The 27,610-nt window shown below is 44.4% G+C and overlaps 1 protein-coding gene across 1 annotated transcript in view; it reads right to left on the bottom strand.

The window, feature by feature from the left end:
* Nucleotides 1-777: 777 nt before the first annotated feature.
* Nucleotides 778-27,610, bottom strand: part of SLC39A11 (solute carrier family 39 member 11) — a 361,452-nt gene continuing 334,619 nt past the window's right edge. The window contains exons 10-11 of the mRNA XM_072112560.1: nt 21,292-21,384; nt 778-1,245 (exon numbers count right to left, since the gene is read on the bottom strand). Of these exons, the coding sequence (XP_071968661.1) occupies nt 21,336-21,384 (49 nt within the window). The 3' untranslated portion in view covers nt 778-1,245; nt 21,292-21,335. The remainder of the gene's footprint in view (nt 1,246-21,291; nt 21,385-27,610) is intronic.

Here is a 27,610-nt window from a genome sequence, read left to right as displayed (position 1 = left end):
ACAAAAGTGGTTGTTGTATTTAGCACTTAATAGAACATACATTTATTTTTTACATATAGCATCATGGGACGGCACCTTAATAGGACCCACAACGGGTGCTAGTTCATGCCATCTCACTAACAAGTTGACCTATTGCTTGGTTCTTCCCATTCCTAGTAGGAGGGATGGTCATTGTGACCCTTCATGGATTCACTCCACCATTTAATGGTATAGGTAGGTAGCCATGAAGCTACCACACAAAGGATAGGGTCCACTTAGATAGGTCCTCATACATTGGTTCCATTGCACCTCCAATGGCTTGTACATGAACTATAGTCGTATGCAAACTCAAGTCAACAAAACTCACTCATATCTTCAATCATGAGTAAAGGAAAGATTCTAGATATACAAAGACTTTACTTTCCCGTCTAAAGTTTTCTGCAACTTTCTCCTCTCCAGCCCTGGATCAGCCAATGATAATATTGACTTTGGTTAGCCATTTAACCGCAATCAATGGAGATCATGAGACGGCGATGTCTTTAGTTATGACAAATCATTCTGTAAACCTCAGTAGCTCTATGTGCCTTGTGCAGGGTCACCACTGCCATGGGTTGACCTACTCCGGGAGCTAAATACTTTCCTACCACTACGTGCCTTGTGCACTATAGTGACCCATCCTTTACAATAGGTCAACTGTATTTCAAGCAGAGTTACCAAGTATTGAACCACTTTCTTGTTGGCAGAGAAATAAGTAAAGCATTACAAGTATAAATATATATTTATTGAAAATCGTCTAGAAATTAGAACAATCAATGTACGGAATACAGGAGAAATGAAATCGGGAACATGACCTTCTCAGTTTAGATCCACAATTTAGGAAAAAGCTTCTCTTTCCAAAGTTTTTTTTTTTTTTTTTGCATACTAAGGAATATAAAGAGGAATCTTGAAGGATCTTGATGCTTAATTCAAAACACTGTATAGTTCTGTACCTTCTTTATGTCAAAATAATCCCCCCAGGTGTTGATAGTCCATGCTTTCCCAACACTAGGAGGGAAGATAACCATTGTGACCCTTCGTCTTCTAGTGGTAGACCTCTAGAGCTCCATCCATTGTAAACCTCGAGAACAGATAAAATACTCCACGATATAGTAACCAATACCAATACTCCCCGATATTCCAACGTGAAATGTAACACATGCTTGTGTCCGTTGGCTCTCCCGTCTTCTGGTAGACCTCCGAGTAGACATCATATTAGTAGATTCGAACCTACAAGGAAAGACATAAGACATCTTAATAAGTGTCTAGGTTCTACAGCTCATATTGATACATGAAATAGACATAAGACTGGGAAATATTCATTTTTAATGCCCTTGGAAAAGCAAGAGAAAAAGGAAAAATCAGGTCAGAAATGTTTATATTTCTATAGAATGTTCAATATGGTTTCTACACGGTAACAACTTGTGGCTATTATCATCAGGTCAGCTGTCAGGTGTATACATCTAACTTCCTCCTAGATTGCTATGACTTATTCCTCCGAACTCCAAATACTACCCTGTATCCCTTGCAAAATAAGAATGGGGGATGTAGACTTTCAACATGGCTACAGTATGGACCAAAAACTGATAATACTCCATAACATATGTTCAGGAGACCATGGTATGATCAAAGCTAGCCTAGTTGGAACCGGTCAAGTCCAACAATTTCAACGAGACCAACCAGCCTTCTAATGACTCTCTGTTGATGGAACATAGACCAAAAACTGATAATGGACTCCATATTATACGTTCATGAGACCATGTTATGATCAAAGCTTATCTAGTGTGAACTAGTCAAGTCCAACAGTTCCGAAAGGACAAACCATCCTTCTAATGACTCTCCGATGCTGGAACGTGGACCAAATACTGAAAATGTTCTCCATATTATATGTTCAGGAGATAATGTTAGGGTTCAACTCTTATTTAGTGTGAACTATTGAAGTCCAACAATTATGACAGGACCAACCAGACTACTAATGACTCTACGTTGATGGAACATGTCGGTCAACAAGTCCCATCATGTCGGTCAACAAGTCCCATCATGTCGGTGAACAAGTCCCATCATGTCGGTCAACAAGTCCCATCATGTCGGTCAACAAGTTCCATCATGGAAGAGTCATTAGAAGACTGGTTTTGGTCATTGGCCTTCTCCCTTCTTCCTATTCAGGACGCATAGACCTCTTGCCTAAGCCGAGCATGGAGAAGTTGGCCAAACTAGACCCCATTGTTTGCCCGTCTACATTCTTCTATGCTGAATAGAAGAGACAATCTGGATTGATGGAGATGTATATCTGCCACCATCAGGGGTTTACTTCACCCCCATTTTTAAAAATGTCTTTACAAGTCTAACGTGCCGCTCGTTTCACACACGTTTCACACTACAGATGTCTCCCCTCAGCTGTGAATCCTACGTGTAAAATAATTAACGCCTCCCGTATAGCAGATGCCGGCGTTCCTTTAAGGATTAGTGCATACAGCTGAGATGCAACCTGCAGGATTATTTCACATTATTTTTTTAAAGGGGCCAGTTAAAGGGCCAGCGCCGGTTACCAGGAGATTCTAAACGCACGGAGCAGCTGGAACGATGCCCGCTCGTCGTACCACAGTGTTTAGAGAGACAAGAGGCCAGCCCTCAAGCTGACAGCTCACACAAAGGAAAAGAATCCCAAGTAAACAAGGAAATTAAAAGTGCTTCCTACAGGTTGCCAGGAAACCGGGACACTTGGCTGAAGATTGTGCTTGAAGTGTGTATGGTTAAAGGGCTGAGATATAGCAACCAACCTAGATTCCATCATAACCGAAACATACTGCAAAGAAAACTTTACAAAAAACTCTCATAATAACAACAAAATTAAAGGGATGTTCCCATTGATGAGGGTAGGGGAGACCTGTCTGCAAGTTCCCCTTAGCGGCCATACATTACAGACTTCAGATGACGGCTCATATGGTAAACCAGGGTGGAAGTCAATGGAGTTGGAGGACGAGTTGGTTGATTCTTCGAAAAGCTTAGTTTTTCAGAAAAATGTCTTTCAAAATTATGCAAATTAGTCTCAGGGGCTCCTGGGTACGTCAAAGAAGACCTTTCTGGTTCTGTTGTCTGCTAGTAATAAGCCCCCTTATAATAATAACTACTACGGCTCTGCTCACTTCTGGATTATTTACCCATATATGGAATTACCATATCCGTTACACGCTTAATAGCAGAAGTGCCCAATGACCCCCAATGACTTTAATGGGGGCTTGTTGGGTTTTCACCAGGGGTGCACCATCCATGAGGCGAGTTGAGCCTCTTGCCTCAGGCAGCACTAACTGCAGCAAGATGGGGGGCATCATCAGGGGAGCAGAACCTGTCACCTTATATTAGTGTCTATACACACCCGACGTGGGCACAAATGTGAGACACTGCATGGAGAGCCCATTTACTAAAGGTTAGTAGTGTGATATATTACTTCTGGATGAGGCAGAGGAGCAACGTCCTATAGCTCGTTGGTTTTCACCGTAGAGTTTGTTATCACACCAGCTCAGCTTTTTAATTTTTTTACAGAATCTGCAAATTTGGCAGTCGAATTTTTGCCATGAACTAGTCCGGACCATAGTATTGACCAGAAAAGTGGAAGCCATCCCAACATCACCCTATCAGTAGTAAAAAAGGCAGAGAACATAACTCGGGATAACTCCATCAAGTACATGGGCCTTAGTATCCTCAATGAAAATTTTCATCACATTGGGGGTCATTTACTAAGGGCCCGATTCGCATTTTTCCCGACGTGTTACCCGAATATTTCCGCCGATTTTACCTGATTTGCCCCGGGATTTTGGCGCACGCGATCGGATTGTGGCGCATCGGCACCAGCATGCACCCGACGGATTCGGAAAAATCGCCGCATTTAAAAAAGGAAATTGTGTCGCGGAGCTTGCACTTACCTTCATCCAGGATAGGATCGTGAACTTCAGTGCATTTCAGGGAACTTCAGCGCATCAGCACCACCTGGTGGACGTCGGAGGAACTGCCTTGATGAATCCCGGCCGGACCCGAATCCAGCGCAGCGAACGCGCCGCTGGATCGCGAACGGACCGGGTAAGTAAATCTGCCCCATTGTTCTTCGAGGTAGATACCAAGACATCTCCAACTTGTATGAGATAGATGCGGTCCAATCAAGCAAATCATGGGGTCGCCGGAGACCGCCAAGTGATCGATTCTGATACTTGTCCGGTCCTGTAGACTTTGAATGGAGTGTAGTGGGCACGCTCAATATCTGCTCTGCTTAAAGGGATTGTCGCATTTCAGCAAATTAATGTTATGGTTTGCATTATAAAAACTTATACAATTTTCCAATATACTTTTTGTTTTAACTCCTTACAGTTTTCTAGATCTCTGCTTGCTGTCATTCTATGGAAAGCTTCTATGTTTACATCCAGTGGACAGAAATCTGACCATGGTCACACAGGTGCACGGCTCGTTAGTATCGCAGAGAGTAATCAGAGCTGTGTGTTATAACGAGCAGTGCACCTGTGTGACCATGGTCAGATTTCTGTCCACTGGAAGTAAACATAGAAGCTTTCTATGGAATGACAGCAAGCAGAGATCTAGAAAACCGCAAGGAATTGATACAGAAAGTATATAGCAAACCTGAATAACTTTTTATAATACAAACAATAACATTAATTTGCTGAAATGGGAACACCCCTTTAAATTTGGACACGGGACTGTATTCTCATGATCTGTGTATGACCCAGTGCCTGGACCACAACCAACCAAGTCCCAAAAATTCATTAACTAGATTCTAATAATGCATTGGCAGAGCCCATAGGAGTTGGGGAGGTGCAGATCTACCACCATGGAGATCCTGGGAATTACTCAAGAATTACAGTTTCCCGACATGACTTGAGACACAAGAGGATCTTGGGATCTATCACACATCCTACCCTATCATCTATCCTATTCATGTGATTGTCAGTAGCAGGTTATCAGGTTATGGATGCCCCTTAGATTTCGTGTTGACATAGCAGATTATCTCATTGACACTGAATGGGGGAAAGTGGCCAAGCCTTAAGATCTTCTGTATTGATCTTCTATGGGGGGGGGGGGGGGAGTTTGCTTAGGGAATAGTAATGACTATAAGATACGTCAGGGAACATTTTGAAGCCATTCATCTTAATAAAAGTAGAAGTGTGAGGCCGGCACTTGTGTGGGTTACCATCTGTGCTATGGATTCTAACCTCATCTTCTGCTTTTAGCTTGAATTCTGCCTTCAAAGGAAATCCATCCTGATAAACCAGGGACATTACTCATAGATCCAGGCACCGGGACTGCGGGAATCTTCTTACATGTGTTATCTGTGGCCTCCTTCCTTCTAAAATCAACTTGTATAATTATGCTTATGAGCCTGAAGGGCTTCTGGGGGTTGTTGCCAGAGCCCATCAAAGATAATTAGCCTTTTTTCACGACAAATGGGGTAATTGTAAAATCTCTGGGGGAATACAACTCCTGTGGCCACCAACAATCAGGAGAATTCCTGTATGTGCCATGTACGAGAAGGGTCAGTACACATCCATGATCATTGCTCCATTCACTTCAGCCTCAACTAGAGCCAAACGGAGACTACATGAGGAGATGGGGAGTCTGATATTATTGATTAGGTGAAATGTACAGCAGATACTTAGAAGGTTTCTTGCTCTGGAGGACCTAGCACATCCTTGATGGACATGTAAGGGGGCCTTCAAGAGTTAGCAAAATTGGAAATTTTGCCTAACTATGTTGGTTGGTCTGTGGGAACTCTATGGGTTCATTGTTTTTATACAAACCCTTTTCATAGATAAGGGTCTACGATCCATTACCCAAAATGTAAACTGGCTGTAAAGAAGGTTTCTTCTTCTGGGAGGACTTGGCACGTCCTTCCTGAATACGGACAGTGAATTAGCAAATTTGGAAATCGGTTTTGCCAATGCAAACCCCAACTTATGGATGTATAACTCAGATATTCTTAAGCATTTTTGACCATAAGATGGGAGTTTGGGCACAAACGGAATGATTTAGGTAAAAATATGCCTAAGGATGTTGGTATGAGCTCGATGGAGGACCATATGGTGTTCCACTAGAAGAACAATGGAGTAAGACAAGGTGGAAAAAAATTCCGGAACCATGAAATTAGACGTCACTCCTTGAAGGAATGGTGGATGTTTATGCACGGGAGATGTTCTAGATCAGACCCGATGTGTGCGGAGATGTTCTAGATCAGACCCGATGTGTGCAGAGATGTTCTAGATCAGACCCGATGTGTGCAGAGATGTTCTAGATCAGACCCGATGTGTGCGGAGATGTTCTAGATCAGACCCGATGTGTGCGGAGATGTTCTAGATCAGACCCCGATGTGTGCGGGAGATGAGGCAGCGGTGACCTTGTACCTGGGGCTTCTCTATGTTGTGTACATAATAACACAACCCCGGCTGGTTTCCTTCCCAGCTGTCTGTCTAATTCTGTATTTCCACAAACACCCTGTATGTAAGTAATCTGTTAATAGCCTTGTCTGGGACAGGTGCCGCGAGCTTAGCCCTAGGAGCATCCTGAGTCACTTCCCAGGTATGGCTCTCACCGGTGACTCATCCCCCTCTCCTCAGAGGGCCGGACCCCCTCCATACTCTCAGAAGCTGCCCCCAGCCCATGCTCTACCTCTTCTGACGGCCCAAACTGTAAATAACCAAAGATGAAGAGCGATATTAGTAGAACATCTGTGCCGCGCTCACTCATGTCCCTGGAAGGATCCTTCCCTATAGTTCCCCATCTGTTCAATGAGCAATTTTGGTTTAAGACGTCCATAAAATGCTGTCAGGGATCCGCTTGTTGTCTTGGTTCCCAATCGAGGAGAATATTTACTCCTGGTTTCCATGTAAGTTACAGATTTATGATCAACAAGCGCTAGAATATATGATGGGAACTTGGAATACAGCGGATAGGAATTCCCGTAACACGGTCATCACTCAGCGGAAACTTTCATGTTTATGAACTATTCTACAATATGTTGTGCCCATGGAATCAGAGCGCAGCTATAGGGTCCAGTACTGTGACATCGCTGTGTGTATTATCCCTGTACTGTGACATCACTATGTGTATTATCCTGTACTGTGACATCACTGTGTGTATTATCTCTGTACTGTGACATTACTGTGTATATTATCCCTGTACTGTGACATCACTGTGTGTATTATCCCTGTACTGTGACATCACTGTGTGTATTATCCCTGTACTGTGACATCACTGTGTGTATTATCCCTGTACTGTGACATCACTGTGTGCATTATCCCTGCACTGTGACATCACTGTGTGTATTATCTCTGCACTGTGACATCACTGTATGTATTATCCCTGTACTGTGACATCACTGTGTGTATTATCCCTGTACTGTGACACCACTGTGTGTATTATCTCTGTACTGTGACATCACTGTGTGTATTATCCCTGTACTGTGACAGCACTGTGTGTATTATCCCTGTACTGTGACATCACTGTGTGTATTATCCCTGTACTGTGACATCACTGTGTGTATTATCTCTGTACTGTGACATCACTGTGTGTATTATCTCTGTACTGTGACATCACTGTGTGTATTATCCCTGTACTGTGACATTACTGTGTGTATTATCTCTGTACTGTGACATCACTGTGTGTATTATCTCTGTACTGTGACATCACTGTGTGTATTATCCCTGTACTGTGACATCACTGTGTGTATTATTCCTGTACTGTGACATCACTGTGTGTATTATCCCTGTACTGACATCACTGCGTGTATTATGCCTGTACTGTGACATCACTTTGTGTATTATCCCTGTACTGTGACATCACTGTGTGTATTATCTCTGTACTGTGACATCACTGTGTGTATTATCCTGTACTGTGACATCACTGTGTGTATTATGCCTGTACTGTGACATCACTTTGTGTATTATCCCTGTACTGTGACATCACTGTGTGCATTATCCCTGCACTGTGACATCACTGTGTGTATTATCCCTGTACTGTGACATCACTGTGTGTATTATCCCCTGTAATGTGACATCACTGTGTGTATTATCCCTGTACTGTGACATCACTGTGTGTATTATCCCTGTGCTGTGACATCACTGTGTGTATTATTCCTGTACTGTGACATTACAGTGTGTATTATCCCTGTACTGTGACATCACTGTGTGTATTATCCCTGTACTGTGACATCACTGTGTGCATTATCCCTGCACTGTGACATCACTGTGTGTATTATCTCTGCACTGTGACATCACTGTGTGTATTATCCCTGTACTGTGACATCACTGTGTGTATTATCCCTGTACTGTGACACCACTGTGTGTATTATCTCTGTACTGTGACATCACTGTGTGTATTATCCCTGTACTGTGACAGCACTGTGTGTATTATCCCTGTACTGTGACAGCACTGTGTGTATTATCCCTGTACTGTGACATCTCTGTGTGTATTATCCCTGTTCTGTGACATCACTGTGTGTATTTTGCCTGTACTGTGACATCACTGGGTGTATTATGCCTGTACTGTGACATCACTGTGTGTATTATCCCTGTACTGTGACATCACTGTGTGTATTATCCCTGTACTGTGACATCACTGTGTGTATTATCACTGTACTGTGACATCACTGTGTGTATTATCCCTGTACTGACATCACTGCGTGTATTATGCCTGTACTGTGACATCACTTTGTGTATTATCCCTGTACTGTGACATCACTGTGTGTATTATCCCTGTACTGTGACATCACTGTGTGTATTATCCCTGTACTGTGACATCACTGTGTGTATTATCCCTGTACTGTGACATCACTGTGTGTATTATCCCTGCACTGTGACATCACTGTGTGTATTATCCTGTACTGTGACATCACTGTGTGTATTATCCTGTACTGTGACATCACTGTGTGTATTATCCCTGTACTGTGACACCACTGTGTGTATTATCCCTGTACTGTGACATCACTGTGTGTATTATCCCTGTACTGTGACATCACTGTGTGTATTATCTCTGTACTGTGACATCGCTGTGTGTATTATCCTGTACTGTGACATCACTGTGTGTATTATCCCCTGTACTGTGACATCACTGTGTGTATTATCCCTGTACTGTGACATCACTGTGTGTAGTATCCCCTGTACTGTGACATCACTGTGTGTATTATCCATGTACTGTGACATCACTGTGTGTATTATCCCTGTACTGTGACATCACTGTGTGTATTATCCCTGTACTGTGACATCACTGTGTGCATTATCCCTGCACTGTGACATCACTGTGTGTATTATCCCTGTACTGTGACATCACTGTGTGTATTATCCCCTGTAATGTGACATCACTGTGTGTATTATCCCCTGTACTGTGACATCACTGTGTGTATTATCCCCTGTAATGTGACATCACTGTGTGTATTATCCCTGCACTGTGACATCACTGTGTGTATTATCCCTGTACTGTGACATCACTGTGTGTATTATCCCTGCACTGTGACATCACTGTGTGTATTATCTCTGCACTGTGACATCACTGTGTGTTATGGATGTACAATGACATTGCTATGTACGTCCCTGTATACTATGACATGGCCCGGTGGTCTATGTGTGAGAGGCCCACCTTGGTGGTTTCCCACTGATGAATGATCTTCTGGGCTGTGGGAATATGAAGCTTTGGCTCATTATATAATGATATATGTGATAGTCAGCACATCCCATGATCTGTCACCAGTATTATTATCATTGTCTCTATAATCTCTCATTCTTCTGAGCATTTCCTCTGAGATCCTGACGTCCCAGTCCGTCTCCTTCTGTCCTTCTGTAAATTGTTACCCGCATGTCTTACAAGATCCACCCGAATCCGTCGGGTTTTCCAATGGCCACGCCCCCGATTTCCGTCACATGCATGCCAATGCCGATGCGACACAATCCGATTGCGTGCGCCAAAAACCCGGGGGGGGGGGAATTCAGGGACAAGTGGCGCAAAACGATAATATTCAGGGAACCCAATGATTCCCCAAAGTTATTTAGATGGTCAAAGTTAGTTAGAAACCCCAACGAGATGGGTCCAAATCTGTAACATGGCCCCCACCCTACATATACCATTTATATACTCTCTGTATTGTAGGCACAAGGTCTTGGGTGTGACTTATCTATGCGCTGTTTAGCGCCGTTCATGGATCTACCCGTCCCCCCTCCCATTGCCAAAATAATCCATTAAGGCACACATCACAACTTGCGTAGCTGTAGGCCCCAGGTGATGTTACTAAGATCTCACTTGGCCATACTGGGGAATTTTACCCCCAGCCACAACTCATATGGAACAGCCCCAACATGCCCAATCTGATTGGACTGTACTACGGGCAACCACAACTAAATTGTCTGTTTTAGGTCAATTATTTGAGATGTAATCACGGGGGGGTCTCCACATTCTCAGGGGAACCTGACTATACATGGGGACATCCGAGTTCAAGCCAATCTGTAAGTCATTGGAGTGCAGTTTGGAGCTTCCATGAGATCTCCGACCCCCAGATGTCCCATTGATATTGAGCCGGTCAGGAGGGACTTGCTGTGGGTAAAGGTTAAACTTGATACAACCCCTTTAAGTGATCTATATGGGAAACCATGTGGTGTAGGTGAACCTGTTCCAATAACAATGCTACAAAGGAAATGACATGGTCACCACCGAAATCAATGGATGCACGCAGTATCGGACTAGAATATGTTGGATTTACCAGAGGTGGTGACACTTCAACTATAAAGTACCACTAAAAAAAAAAATCACGTGGGATGCATCATCAACACAATCTTATAATCTATCAGATTGGGAATCATCCGATATGAAATAGATCACAATATCAAATCATTACTCCACTCACTTACAAACGAAGATCCATAGTAAAGTGTTAGAACCAGGGGCCCACCGGAGGATTCTCCGATCCTCCGGTGGGCCCGTCCAAAACTGAGCCCTTTCCACTCTTCGGTGGTCTTTTACAGCCAAAAGGGACTGAAGGAGAGGGCTTATTGTCATACATACACATACATAGAAAGCTTTGGCTGTGCAGCAGAAGGTATCACCAGAGCCTTGTATCTTTACAAGAACTAATGGTGCAGACCGGTATTTGCCGATACAAACACCATTCTAGTCGTAGAGGGATTGGAGCGGGAGACATATACAAGACTCATCACCTCGGAAGATTCCTGTCACTAACGACAAAAACAAAACTTTGGTCTCCAGCGCGGCTCACGTCCCCGGCTTTACAGCAGCAGACTGACCTTCCTCCCCCCCAGGCACAGCTGCCGTGTAATGATGACACTTGTCCCGCACACTGATCGCTGAAGAAGATGATACCCGATGTATCAGCCGCCGTGATGGATGAGGGTAGGAAACTGCCCCTAGGGGTTACTTCCTGAAGAGAAATAGATTTTAACCCTTCGTTTACGCTAAACATGTAGTGTGAATAAACCCTGGAAGACATGTTCCCGTCAACTGTTTCTGCAACCCCGCAGGTTTTTGGATTTTCTATCCACAGGTCAGAAACTGGGGAGATTAGTTGCACGGAAAGAAAAAAATTTTCAATTGAATTGTGCAGATAGGTTGGCGACTTTTGCACAATTTTTTTAGCGCACACTCATTTTATATTAGACACATTGACCATTTTCAATGACTTTTTCTTAAAGGGGCGGACCACTAATAAGATACTTTACCAGGGTTAAGTACAAGACCCTTCTAGGGTCACCCACTTTGTACTTACCTTGGTAAAGTTTCTTTGTAGTCAGCAGGAGCCGCGGGGTCTGTGTACACCACCCCTCATTTCAATGCACAACCCCCTCTGTCCACCAGAACCCACCGTGACCTGGGTCATCATAGGAAGTCCTGAGTCATGTGACCCACCGCGTAACTTCCGAGTAACTTTGCCAGGGTAGGTTAAAATACGGGTGACCCTATTAGAGTCTTCTACTTATCCCGGTTAAGTTCCATGTTGGTGGTCCACCATGCTGCAGGGTTTATGGGGCATTGATCCAGGGAGATCGGGCGGCACGGTGGCTGAGTGAGTAGCACATCTGCCTTGCAGCACTGGGGTCCTGGGTTCGAATCCCACCCAGGTCAACATCTGCAAAGAGTTTGTATGTTCTCTCCGTGTTTGCGTGGGTTTCCTCCGGGTACTCCAGTTTCCTCCCACACTTCAAAACATACTGTTAGGTTGTTTAGATTGTGAGCCCCATGGGGACAGGGACCAATTTGACATGCTTTGTGCAGCGCTGCGTAATCTGTGTGCGCTATATAAATAAAGAATTATTATTATTATTATTATGTACTGGCTGCCGTATTTGGGGTCAGGAAGGAATTTTTGGCAGCAGCTATTATATCATAGATCAGACAGGGAAGTGAATATAGTAACGCAGCATCCATGACAGGGCAGGGATATACAATCAGTACAACCCCAGTGCTGATGTAATACAGGGTCATACTGTGCCCATAATACTGCCATATTATACTTCAGTACTCTGTAGAGCACACACAGTATCAGTGCTAATAATACTACTGAAATAACAGTTCTATGAAGACGTCAAGTAATAAAACTTCAGGAGGCTCTAATACTACTATAATGTATTCATCTCAACAGCCCTGGATTGAGCCGGACAGTCCCAGATATTTGGAGAATTGAGTTGAGTACAATGTTGGAGCAGGGAGCTGATGACTCCCGGCTCCACTACTGAGACTCTGCAGCTGCTGTGTGAAGCCCCGGAGTCATGAGGTCATCACATTGCGTCTGCCTCTATGGTGAAGCTACCTGCTTCAGCATTGTACACATAACAGTGAAGAGGAGAGGAGAGCTGCTGCAGGGGAATGTGGATGGTGAGAACAAGGTGGGGGTGGGGTGACACAGGAAAGGGGGAAATATGTGGGTGCCGCTAGGTTTGGCATTACACAGTGGGGGGCTCTAGGGACTTGTAAGCTGAAAAGTTTGCATAAGTTTTGAAAGTTTAGGAGGTTTATATGATGTATGAGATACCTAGAGGGCAATTAACCCTTCAGTCCCTGTGCTGGAGTAATTCTTCCCCATAATCCCCTGCCAGGTCTGGAGGGTTAACCCCCCCCCCTGACATACGTGATTTCCCCCCTGCCCTCTGATGTGTATTTGGAGGCATCGCCAGCATAAGTACAGATGTTTTTTCCTCTTCTCACTGTAAGATGATTACAATCCTCCACGTATTCCGCACATAACTTCTCTGCCTGTTATTTCTCGGGTCCATACAGTGTGTGATGCAGAGCGCAGACAAGACCCGGCGTGTTACAACCTCCGCAGATAACAAGTCATCGTTTAATATCAGACTCCGAGCACAAACGTTCACCTGTCACCGGGTAAATCTGATTGTCACGGCTCATTTATAAGAGGGAAGTGCAAGGTTCAGCTGCCTCTCCGAAAATCCAGTGTACACCACTCCCATATCTCCCATACATCCCCCTCAAAGGGACCTAGAACCCCGAACATCTCCTGTCCATGTGCGGCTCTAGTTCCCCTGACAGCCAGTAGAGAGACAATCCCTTTAAGAACGCAGCCAGAATGCTCTTCACCTCACATCTACCATAGACAGTGTAGAGGTCCATGTAGCGCGGCAAAACGTTCTGTAATCAGTGACCTCCCCTTTTGCCCGATTACCTACAACCTCCGCCTTGGGTCTCTACTTCATCCTTGTTGATGCACATGTCCCTCTCCTCACGCCCCACGGGGTGAAGCTGCTCCAGAATACATAATAATAATAATTCTTTATTTATATAGCGCACACAGATTCTGCAGCGCTGCACAGGCATGTCAAATTGGTCCCTGTCCCCATGGGGCTCACAATCTAATCATCCTACCAGTATGTTTTGAAGTGTGGGAGGAAACCAGAGTACTTGGAGGAAACCCACGCAAACACGGAGAGAACATACAAACTCTTTGCAGATGTTGACCTGGGTGGGATTCGAACCCAGGACCCCAGTGCTGCAAACCACTGAGCCACCGTGCCGCCCTAACATCTTATACATCTTCTCAGCCAGTCCCCGGCAGGAAGGTGCCTGAGCTACAGGTTTCCTTTGGTGTTAATTCTTGCAGAAGTTTTGCAAAGTTTTCCTAAGTTTCCATCTTTTGCCCATTAGACAAACTTTCTGTTTGGATCTCCTGTTTAGAACCAGATATGACTCTGCTTTCGGACAGTGAATGATTGGCTTGTGATTGGCAGTGAATGATTTGCTTGTCTACCATGGTGTCTTTCCAGCAGAGGTAGCGACCTGGTGGTCTCCTGGCTGCAAAGTCTAGAATCCTATGTAGGGGTTAAAGGGTGAAAACCAAGGAGGCCACTAACATAACACCCTTAGAAGTCTCCCCTAACTAAACCACCAATGTCCATGACATGCAGAATGATGGACATCTAGATCTATGGAGCAAACCTTTATGGCCACCGCTATGCAGCTCCATGTTCTAGTCCATAGAGAAGAAGTCACAAGCTGGACGTGACCCTTTGTGAACATCTGATAGAACCTGTAGACCGAGGTTTTCGATGATGCCGTGATACAGTATGAGTAGATGGGTAGGACCAATCCTTCCAGACTTGGCCATGAAGAGCGGAGACTTTAGGAGAACATTTCCTCTTATGAATCATCTTATTATCTTCATGGTTATTATGGGACACGCTGGTGTCTTGTTTCCCACAGAAATGTGTATCTGCAGTGTTACTCACCCTCTGTATATACCGTGTGTGCTGGATATTACACTGCCACTATCTCCAGGACACGTCTCATCTAGGCAGGGAGGATTATAGGATGACGGCCCTTATCACCATACGTGGCCATAAGACTGTGGAAGGACAGGACTAGACCTGGCGGAGGAGATACAGAGACAGAGATGGAGAACACGTGGACATGATTTCTATTCTAGGAAGGTTTATGTTCATTACTTCCAATGTATAGATCACTGAGATCACTATGGGACCATCACAGCCCACATTGTACTGTAAATCATTGGGGTCCATCAACAAGATAGTGATCATGTGGATGAAAGCCATAACTTGAACCAATCAGAAGGTCCAGACATCCACAGGTACCAGAGCCCCCAAGGTACAAAGATAAACAGAACAGAAAGAGTCATAGTACTGCTCCGTACCCACATATACAGGATAGGAGTAGTAGTACTGTGCTGTGCCCATATATACAGGATAGGAGTAGTAGTACTGCTCCGTACCCACATATACAGGATAGGAGTAGTAGTACTGCTCCGTACCCACATATACAGGATGGGAGTAGTAGTACTGTGCTGTGCTCATATATACAGGATAGGAGTAGTAGTAGTGTGTGCCCATATATACAGGATAGGAGTAGTAGTACTGTGCTGTGCTCATATATACAGGATAGGAGTAGTAGTAGTGTGTGCCCATATATACAGGATAGGAGTAGTAGTACTGTGCTGTGCTTATATATACAAGATAGGAGTAGTAGTACGGTGCTGTACCCCTATATACAGGATAGGAGTAGTAGTACTGTGCTGTGCCCATATATACAGGATAGGAGTAGTAGTACTGTGCTGTGCTCATATATACAGGATAGGAGTAGTAGTAGTGTGTGCCCATATATACAGGATAGGAGTAGTAGTACTGTACTGTGCCCCATATATACAGGATAGGAGTAGTAGTACTGTACTGTGCCCCATATATACAGGATAGGAGTAGTAGTACTGTGCTGTGCTCATATATACAGGATAGGAGTAGTAGTAGTGTGTGCCCATATATACAGGATAGGAGTAGTAGTAGTGTGTACCCATATATACAGGATAGGAGTAGTAGTACTGTGCTGTGCTCATATATACAGGATAGGAGTAGTAGTAGTGTGTGCCCATATATACAGGATAGGAGTAGTAGTAGTGTGTGCCCATATATACAGGATAGGAGTAGTAGTACTGTGCTGTGCTCATATATACAGGATAGGAGTAGTAGTACTGTGCTGTGCTCATATATACAGGATAGGAGTAGTAGTACTGTGCTGTGCTCATATATACAGGATAGGAGTAGTAGTAGTGTGTGCCCATATATACAGGATAGGAGTAGTAGTACTGTGCCCATATATACAGGATAGGAGTAGTAGTACTGTGCTGTGCTCATATATACAGGATAGGAGTAGTAGTAGTGTGTGCCCATATATACAGGATAGGAGTAGTAGTACTGTGCTGTGCTCATATATACAGGATAGGAGTAGTAGTACGGTGCTGTACCCCTATATACAGGATAGGAGTAGTAGTACTGTGCTGTGCCCATATATACAGGATAGGAGTAGTAGTACTGTGCTGTGCTCATATATACAGGATAGGAGTAGTAGTAGTGTGTGCCCATGTATACAGGATAGGAGTAGTAGTAGTGTGTGCCCATATATACAGGATAGGAGTAGTAGTAGTGTGTACCCATATATACAGGATAGGAGTAGTAGTACTGTGCTGTGCTCATATATACAGGATAGGAGTAGTAGTAGTGTGTGCCCATATATACAGGATAGGAGTAGTAGTAGTGTGTGCCCATATATACAGGATAGGAGTAGTAGTACTGTGCTGTGCTCATATATACAGGATAGGAGTAGTAGTACTGTGCTGTGCTCATATATACAGGATAGGAGTAGTAGTAGTGTGTGCCCATATATACAGGATAGGAGTAGTAGTACTGTGCTGTGCTCATGTATACAGGATAGGAGTAGTAGTAGTGTGTGCCCATATATACAGGATAGGAGTAGTAGTACTGTGCTGTGCCCATATATACAGGATAGGAGTAGTAGTACTGTGCTGTGCTCATATATACAGGATAGGAGTAGTAGTACTGTGCTGTGCTCATATATACAGGATAGGAGTAGTAGTACTGTGTTGTACCCATATATACAGGATAGGAGTAGTAGTACTGTGCTGTGCTCATATATACAGGATAGGAGTAGTAGTACTGTGCTGTGCTCATATATACAGGATAGGAGTAGTAGTACTGTGTTGTACCCATATATACAGGATAGGAGTAGTAGTACTGTGTTGTACCCATATATACAGGATAGGAGTAGTAGTACTGTGCTGTGCTCATATATACAGGATAGGAGTAGTAGTACTGTGCTGTGCTCATATATACAGGATAGGAGTAGTAGTACTGTGCTGTGCTCATATATACAGGATAGGAGTAGTAGTAGTGTGTGCCCATATATACAGGATAGGAGTAGTAGTAGTGTGTGCCCATACTGTATATACAGGACAGGAGTAGATGTGTTCTCACTCCACTGTATCTGTGTCCTGATGATGCAGATAGTTGCAGTTGGGACTGACAGGACCCCCCCTCAGGGCCTGGTAAAGCTGCACCCTTTGTCCTATGGTAGATCACTCCTACCAGATACATGGACACTATAGGAGGAGAAGTTGTCACTTGTGTCATCTCTGGACTTTTCAGTATTTCTTGTTTTTCCACCTATTTAAATAACAAAAAAAAAATACAAAAAAGTAGAAACTTCTTAGACTAAACAAAGTCCTGGCTCTGGGCAGGGGGCACAGCGAGGGGCTACTAGAGCCGGTCCCAGACTGCCGAGTGTCAGAGGGATGACAGCAAACCCCATGGCCTTGGTCAGGGACATACAGGTGACCAGAAATGACAAGACAGGACACTTTTAATTCTTATTGTTACTTTATGTCCCTCAGACTTTTAGGAACTTATTTTTTATCTTTTTATTTTACTTTTAGTTCCCAGCACAAACCTCTTATTCCCGGCATCGATCACGTGATCGCCGGGATGGAAAGCGGCAGGACCCCTATTCTCTACACAAGGTTGGAGTTAGTATTGTTGTGTGTTCTTCCCAGGGGTCCCCTACAGAGGGTGGGCCTGACATTTGGCTGCCCCATCGTTTGCGAAATCGCCTTTAGCCCGATATGGCGCAGGTTTTACGGACCCGCTGAAGCGCTCGTCATAAATCTATAGAGGACGGTCCAGATATTAAAGTAAAGAATTATAAGAGTAAAGTCGGTTTTAGGGGGGGGGATTGTCAAGGTGACAGGTTCCCTTTACAGTCGTGGATGATCTTGGAGACCACCAACCCTCCCCTCGCCCACGGGTGTCTACAATTTTGACCAAAACTGAGACCTTCCAGGCGCGCGACAAGCAAGAATCTCAATATTTTTCCTGGAAATCTGCTCCGTTGGCTCTTCGGTTCTCTACTGGAGCGGTAGACGAGGCGTCGGAAATTTCAGAAGGACCCACGGAGACTACAAGCTTTGGATCGAGAGGCAATGATACACTGGAAAGATGATACAATTACTCCGTCAAGTCACCGGCGACTCCATAGACGGGATAAATGACCCCCAGAGAGGAAACGCATGGCAGCAGAAATGTTATTTTCCTTCCGTGTTTGAGCAGTTGTTTACCATGGGAGGAGAGATCCCGCTCCGTGCCAAAGTCAAGCACTGAGCGTCCCCTTGGCAGCGCAGCCACATAACATGCAACTAAATGAACCAGAACTTGTAACCAGATCTGGGTCTGAACCCGAGGGTGCTCCCTCCCAGGTCACCCCTGCCGGACCTGCCCACACAGCCAATGGGAATGACGGCGTCTCCAATCAGTGTTATTTTACATGCGTAATATCCACATCATACAGAGAAGCCGAGCCGGATCATCGACTTACCAGAGCCGAAAAATCTCTAAGGAGATTAGACAATAATGTGCGCGAATAATAGGTTTTATTTCAATGTCCAAAGACAAACATGGCACACAGGAAGAGATCTACAAACCACGAGACCGACCTACCTACCTATTGTAACATATTCTGACCATACGCAAGAGAATAAGCTGCAGTACCACACACAGCCACCACCAGCCGGGGGGCGCCGAGAGTGCACCCAGCACTGACCTCATATCAATGTTATATTCTAATAAAACAAATTATAGGGAATGTCAGTAGTTGTCACCAGGCAGTGCCAGAGCCGGTGTTACATATCATACCGGTACCTAAGTTGTTAGTAGCAGCAGGGCTGTGATATAAGTGATTTATATTTTAGGATTTAAGCTTTTAGGAGGGTGTGTCCTCACACTGCTGTGCTCTCATCTCTCTGCAGACGGTCTTATTGTCCCTGGAGAGATGTGTAAATAAACCCTTGGGTATGTTGTCAGTAGCAGCAGGACTGTGATATATGGATTTATAGTCTAGGATTGTGCACTGGGGGCGTGTCCTCACACTGCTGTGCTCTGTGCTCTATACCTCCAGTGGGGTATCACACCTGTGTGTAATCATACCTGTGTGTATGTTGTCAGTAGCAGCAGGACTGTGATATATGGATTTATAGTCTAGGATTGTGCACTGGGGGCGTGTCCTCACACTGCTGTGCTCTGTGCTCTATACCTCCAGTGGGGTATCACACCTGTGTGTAATCATACCTGTGTGTATGTTGTCAGTAGCAGCAGGACTGTGATATATGGATTTATAGTCTAGGATTGTGCACTGGGGGCGTGTCCTCACACTGCTGTGCTCTGTGCTCTATACCTCCAGTGGGGTATCACACCTGTGTGTAATCATACCTGTGTGTATGTTGTCAGTAGCAGCAGGACTGTGATATATGGATTTATAGTCTAGGATTGTGCACTGGGGGCGTGTCCTCACACTGCTGTGCTCTCTGTGGGTCAGTGTTTGGCTTAGTTCTGCACCTAGTGGAGGTTTTATGTTCTGCACTTGTCTATCAGGTTCTTCTACCCTCACCCTGTGTGTCGGAGCTGTAGTTACTGATGGCGGCTTCTTCCTTCTGTGCCCGCTGACCCTCCATCATCTCTGTATTGTGCTGGCGGGATAAGACGTGTCACTATACATGACCACAACACGACCCGGCCCAACCCGCTGTAGTATCAGTCCACACTCGTCATCAGCTCTCACCCGACCAGTCTGGGATATGCTGCGACCTTCCGCCTTACACTTCTGCACTATTATAGGAATATGTCAGCAATGTTGACCATTCAAAACTGCAGCCATTGTTAGTAAAAAAATTATTTTTATTTCATATTATTGTAGCTGTACTTGTGGATTTGTCTTCACACCTCAGTGCTCTTATTTTCCAGTATTGTAGCTGTATTTACTGGACTGGGTCCTGTCCTCACACTGCTGTATTATTATATTTCAGTACTGTAGCTGTTCTTAGGGGACTGGAGCCTGTCCTCTCATTGATATGTTCTTATATTCAAGTATTGTATCTGTACTTAGAGGAATGGGGCCTTTCTTTGCACTTCTATGTTAATATATTCCAGTACTGTATCTGTACTTAGTGGACTGTGGCCTGTCCTTACACTGCAGTATTATTATATTCCAGTACTATGGCTGAACTTTGTGGACTGTGGCCTGTCCTTACATTGCAGTATTATTATATTCCAGTATTGTTTCTGTACTTAGTTGTCCGGGACCGGTACTCACAATGCTGCATTGTTATATTAAAGTACTGTAGCTGTACTTAGTAGACTGGACCCTTTACTCACACTGCTGTGTAAGTATTGTATCTGTACTTAGTGGATTGTGGCATGTCCTCGTACTGCTATGTTATCATATTCCAGTACTGTAGCTGTACTTTCTGGAATATGGCCTGTCCTTACACTGCTGTGCTCTCATATTCCATAATTGTAGCTGTACTCCAATACTGTAGTCAAACTTACCTCCTTAATGCACCTGTTGGACTACCCTCACATTGTAGCCCCCTTAACTCTTGGTAGTGAGCTGTTGCAGAGCCCATACCCTATGATTTGAGTGAAAGCTGTAAAAATCAGCTTTTACTCAGAGCCGAAGGTAATGGCTGTGGATCAGCTCAAGCAGCATATTGAGAGCAAAGCAGTAAGTAAAGTGCAGTTGGAGAAGCTACAATCCTAGAATTTAAATCCGAATATCACAGTCCTGCTGCTACTAACAACATGCACAATGGTCTGATTCCACATCTCTCCAGGGACAATACATAACACTGGCTGCAGTCTGCACGCTCACACCTTTTAACCCTTTGGTAACCAACCCTAGCTAGGCATCGTGTTGTCCTGGCTCCTGTCTTGGTTGCTGTGATGCTCGGAGAGGAACATTTGGCCACAGGATGAAAGAAGGCAAAATCCTATAAAGGAAAACAACAACAACTCAGCACGGAACGATCCGAGGAGCAGAACGGGCTGCGCGTCCTTTCCCCAACTCTTCCAGTAAATGTCAGCGTTACCCAGCAGTTTTTTAATTTAGGACAAGGCATTTATTTCATAAGTTACTTACATCTGTCGGAGCGGCTCCGTCCGGTGCGGCTTCATCACCCCCCATTACGTGGCGTCCATGTGCGGGGAGACTCTCATGAAGAGACAATGACAGCTGAAAGGGAAAGGATGAAACATTAGGTATATAAATCCTGATCACATGACCTCAATATCCCCATAGAGGTTATTGTAATCCTAGAGAGGACCTTTCACCATCTCAAACATGTAAACATGTAGACATGTAGGGGCTGCCACACAGATTCAGAATTTTCCTTTTAGCTCCCACGGTTGCAGAGATATCAGCCCCAGTATCTGACCATTACAAACTGTCAGAGAGGAGGTACTGGAGCACCAAATAGAAGATTAGCATAACACACGCCCCCCTTCTCCTCTGCTCCAGCACCTCCTCTCCGACAGTGGAGAAGATTATAATGGTCAAATATCTTTACTGATATCTCAGCCACCATGAGGGTTAGAAAGAAGCTTCAAAAATGCCCCTAAATCTCTGTAGCAGCCCCTACCGTATGGTATGTTCATCTCCACATGTACAGGTTGCTGAATGGTCCTCTTTAAAGCAGTGGAAGCCATATTGTCATCTATGCTGTGCATTATATCTGATATGTATTACAAGGTACCATAGAAGGTAAATCAGGATCTTCTGGGCCCTTAATCTGGTTGGGTCCCAGTAATCCAGCCTATATGTCACATGCGGTGGACAGAAGACAAATAGTGGATAGTAGGGTGCGGAGTATAACCAACACTGAGTAGGGCACGTTATGCCTTTTCCAGGCTTCTCCTCCCTTTTAAGCAAATTCTCAGTTCCTCGGGGGCGGGGCTATGCCTCTGGCAAGACAATTTTTCTTCTTTCCTTTCTTCTCGGAATCATCTCAGTTTTCCAGGGCTGCCCCATTACACAATAATTGACATTAACAAAGTATGAGGAGAATAGGTGCAGCATCAGACATGGCCCCGCCCCCAGTGCACAGAGATGCTAATTTGCATATAGACAAAAGTTGGATATTCTATGGGAAACAGAAGAGGAATGTTGCGAGAGCATATGACGATGCTGGTTGTAGGATGTCCAGGAGATTGCAGACTCCCTTTAATGTGCCTAATGTGGTGGATAAGGAGAATCCCGGCGGCAATGATGGATAAGGTCACAAACATGAAAGGTCCATACCACACGCAGACAGTCACAGATCACATTTTACAGAATTTTTCCCCTCTTTTTGTCCTGCATAATTGCAACCCAGTCATCCAGTGTGACCTCTGAACTTCTCAAAAACTGTGATTTTTTTTGGTATCCAAAAACTGTCATCGTCTCGCATCCAATTATTGGATATTAACGGCTCTGAGACCCTTATTAGAGCTGAAGACCCCAGACGATCCAGCTACAAGTGACCATGACCTGTCGTGTCACATGTACAGAGGACTGGGAGACACATGGAAAAGCATCGGAACGCTCAGGAATGTAGAGAGGGAACGCATGAGGTGGCCATAAGTCTACAGCGATTTATTAAAAATAGCAGTGGGGGGGAGTTTCTAGGGTAATGGTCAGAGGTCACAGGGTCATCCACTGATCTCCATATGTGGTGTGTAGCAGAGGGCTGGGTCATGAGTGCTTTACCTCGGAGAAGTTGGATACATATGGATTGTATCTCTCCAATGATCAGATAATTATCCATAAAGAAAGCAGAAAAAGTGTTAAACTTCTCAGCAGCGCCACCACTGGAGAAATTAAGAACTACAGATCAACCATTAAAATCAGCGAAAATGTACTGCATGGATCTGGATGTGATGAGTCCTCTAGAGTCAGGGGGAATAGATGTAGCTGTATCCCTCATCAGTGACAAGGGGCCGCTGATCGCCACCGGCAAAGCTGCCGGCGGCTTCAAAAAGACAGCGGCGCACGGGCGCCGCCATCTTTCCGTGGATCGTCGCTCCCCGGGGAGCGGCAATCTGTCGCCATGGTAGCTTCGGGTCTTCGAGCTTCTGTCAGCACATGGTAATGTATGAGTAGTAAAATCCCCATATACTGCCATACTGTAGTATGGCAGTATATGATAGGATCGTACAGACAACCTAGGGTTAAAGTACCCTAGGGAGTCTGAAAAATAGTAAAAATAAAAATTAAAAAAAATTTAAAATAAAAAAATTATAATAAAAAAACCTAAAAATTCAAATCACCCCCCTTTCCCTAGAATTGATATAAATATAAATAAACAGTAAAAATCATAAACACATTAGGTATTGCCGCGTCCGAAAATGCCCGACCTATCAAAATATGATAACGGTTTAACCCCCTAACGGAAAATTGCGCCCAAAGTCGAAAATGGCCCTTTAAATTCTATAAAAAGTGATCAAAAGTTTGTACACTCCTAAAAATGATAACATTGTAAACGGCATCAAAATCCGCAAAAATTGACACCACCCACAGCTCCGTACACCAAAGTATGAAAAAGTTACTAGCCCCAGAAGATGGCAAAATCCCCCAAAAAATTTTTGTACAGGAGGTTTTAATTTTTTTAAATGTATGAAAACACTTTAAAACCTATACAAATTTGGTATCCCCGTAATCGTACCGACCCAAAGGATAACGTAGACATGTCATTTGGGGTGCACAGTGAAATCCTTAAAATCCAAGCCCACAAGAATACGGCACAAATGCGTTTTTTTATCAATTTCACTGCATTTGGAATTTTTTTCCCGCTTCCCGGTACACGGGAATACCACCATTTTGAAGTGTAATTTGTTACGCAGAAAATAAGCCATCACACAGCTCTGTACATGGAAAAATAAAAAAAGTTACAGACTTTTGAATGTGGGGAGTGAAAAATGAAAACGCAAAATCGAAAAAGGGCCACGGCGGGAAGGGGTTAAAATGCGGCGGTTTTTCAGAATCCGTCGGGTTTCCGTTCGGCCACGCCCCCCGATTTCCGTCGCGTGCATGCCGGTGCCGATGTGCCACAATCCGATTGCGTGCGCCAAAATCCCGGGGCAATTCAGGGGAAATCGGCGTAATTTGGAAATATTCGGGTAACACGTCGGGAAACCGCGAATCGGGCCCTTAGTAAATGACCCCCAATTTGTCCATTTTTGTACTGTTTGATGTCTATTGTTCTGTTACTTCTCATGGCAGCTACCTGTTTATTTTTTCAGGGTTTTTTTCAGAGCAGGAGGAATGAAGAATTTCTTAAAATATATAGGGTTAAAGTTAAAAAAAAATGCCTACTTTTTGTAAATTTAAAATACAGAGTTACCTTTAAACACTAATATAAATTATTATAGGTTGGACTTGATGGACCTGCATCTTTTTTTCCAACCTTCTAAAAAAACTTAAAAAATACATGTAACATTTTAGTATTTATTTACCCTAAATTTTAATGCACTTCATTTTTTGTTTTTAGTAAATCCATGCAGTGTATAGTGCAGTGGTGGCGAACCTATGGGACGGGTGCCAGAGGCGGCACTCAGAGCCCTTTCTGTGGGCACCTGGGCCATTGCCCCAGCACACCAGACAGGACATATTTCAAAGTGATACTTACTTCGCTACTTGGGACTGTAGGAAGTGGGAGAATGGGTAGACAGGGCTGAATCTTTAGAGGACCCCACGATTCTCTGTGTGCAGAGGGACACTTGAAAGAAGCTAAAATGATGCAATTTTTCAATCTTGTCCTCAGGAGGCCAATATGATCGAAAGTTGTTGCAAAACAGGGAGCAATAAGTTACTGCTTTAATTTTTGGTTGGCACCACGCTATAAATCTGGGGGGTTTTGGGTTGCAATTTGGGCACTCAGCCGCTAAAAGGTCCGCCATCTCTGGTATAGTGTATAGTGAGCAATCCTGGGGCATGAGATTTATCACCATTTCTTAGGTTTAGACCACAATGTAACAGCTGTTATAGGACTCAAATTTTTGCAACATTGTTTCAGGATTTAAATTTGAAACAACAAGTTGTAAAGATGTCGAATGGTTCGTCCAGAGGTTGGAAAACATGGCTATTTTTTTCCAGAATCAGTTCCTCCTGTGACTATGGGAATGTAAGCTGCATTCACCTCTATCAGTTCATGTTGGGGTCTTCTGAGTTTGGCCGCAGACCCACCTGCTAAATACCAGGTACCCAAACACCCACCGCTAACAGCTGCGATCGGTACTGGCACCAACTGGGAGTATTAACCCTGGTACACGTCCGGTCATCACTACAGGCAGTATTTGTATGTAAGTCGGAACTGTATATTTTATAATTGTAAGTCCAGACAAATTCTTTTTGGTCTCTGTGACAATTGGATTTTAAAAATGTTGGGTTGTCATAAGAACCAAGAATAACACTAAAGCTTCATTACAGACACCAGTGCTGTTACAACTGATCATTATAGCCGAAGGATAAAGTACAGTAACTTACCAACATCCAGAGGGCTGTTTGTAACTAGGGGTCATCTGTAAGTCAGGTGTTCTTAAGGGTACATTCACACAGCGATATGCCCGCCGTGCGGGCATACCGCCGTGTGCTGGAGAGGAGGAGGAGGTGACCCCTCCTCCCTCCATAGAGAATAGTGGCGCACGGCCGCACACACGCCAAAACATAGAGCATGCTATATCTTTTTGCGGTGTGCGGCCCGGATCGGTGCCACACATGTGTGGCACCGTATCTGCGCCGCGCCGCTATTGCCGTCTATGGGGACGTACATGCGGCCGCAAATTTGCGGCCGCATGTACGTCCCCGCAGACGGCCATGTGAATGTGCCCTAAGTAGGGGACCGCCTGTATTTAGAATCTGAAATCGGTGCCGACACGGATTGTGGCCGCCATTTTTCACTCCTTGTGACTTCATCATCAAATATCGGTGGCATTTAAACAGTTGACACCCACAATCATTCCCGGCACCTATCGCAGGTGTTATGTACAGGGGTGACCCCCGAACACCAAACCTGGACTGGATTCTGGGTTCAGCGACCCAAACCTACAATGTTCAGAACAGACCCCAACATTGCGGTTTGGGTCCACTCATCGCTAATCTCTATACATCTGATCTTCAAGTCCAGCAGATATGATGCTGATTTTGGAAGAGGAAGCCATGTCTAACCTCTGGACAACCCCTTTAAACATATATCTGTAATCATGTGACCTACAGAAAACCTAGACGTCATACTGTACAACTGTGCCACTGTAATTCCAGAGTCTCCATATACAGCGCCGCTCTTATCCCATGGCTGTGGCTCACAAATACATAGGGATAAGCTGCAATAACTGACACCACCCATACACATAGGTGGCGCTGTTCCTGGGGGAACTGGAGCAATGGCTTCAGCCTCTCCTGATACTCTCTGACCCCTGAACTGATTGGAACATTTACTCTAGATTTTGAGCAATGGGTCGGCCCACTCCAGATTGGACTATCTGATGCCCCGCGGGCCTATATGTGATGTGTTACTGCCTCTATTATTCCTTTTCCTTGTCGGCACGGAGGGGAATTTCCTTCAGTAGCTCCGTCCGGGATGGGTGTGACTTATTTGTTTTCCATATCTGCCTAACCTATTGTACGCTCCGCAGACTGGCACCGCTCTTGTCATCTCCAGGCCTGATATATAGCCGCCTTCCTTTGTGACGGCAGGATCTGTTTGGCCAGGGGTATAGCCTGGAATTTGGAGAGATTTTATTTTCAGGCTGAATAAATATCTTTATCCAATGGTTTAATCTGACGTAGGTTTTTATTAATAAAAGGAAAGTTACTTGTGAATGTGGGGCCAGCTCCAAGTCACTAGTCAAAGGGCATCACAGTCCTATTAGGAAATTCTGGGTCAATAGAGGAGGGGGTCCCTTAGTGGAGCATCTCTCACTATGGAGGTCCTAACTTGTAATACCTTAAGTATACCTGTGGGGGTGCTGTAGGGAAAACAACTACTTCCTACACGATGGTACTTAATATCTGAGATCTCCATATACTGTATGGTGTAGTAGGTAACTAGGTAAGTGCACTTCAAAGCGAGTACAGCTGCATTAGCTAGGAATGGCCACTAGACAGGGTATGGCGCTGTCTGCTTCCAGTGCCCAACAATGTGCTAAACTCCAGCAGCTCCTGAGATTAACTTATTAGTTGGGTGAAAATGTTTTGGACCTTCACCAATCTAATAAGAGTAACAAAATAAGGAAAGGGGGCATAAGGTGGGCAACAAAAAAAAAGGGGGGGGGGATAAAATGGTGGGGACAGGACTATAGGAAGGGGACTACAAAAAGGGAGCATCTATAGCGGGGTGGCTACTAGAAGAAGAACTTTAATTGGAGGACCAACAAAGAGGAGGTATTATAAGTATAAAGGGATGAATGGGGGGTATTATACTGTA

The sequence above is a fragment of the Engystomops pustulosus genome, chromosome 6, assembly GCF_040894005.1.
Source record: "Engystomops pustulosus chromosome 6, aEngPut4.maternal, whole genome shotgun sequence".
Classification (NCBI taxonomy): domain Eukaryota; kingdom Metazoa; phylum Chordata; class Amphibia; order Anura; family Leptodactylidae; genus Engystomops; species Engystomops pustulosus.
Note: the sequence above shows the minus strand (reverse complement) of the source record. Positions and strands in the feature narration are given on the sequence as shown.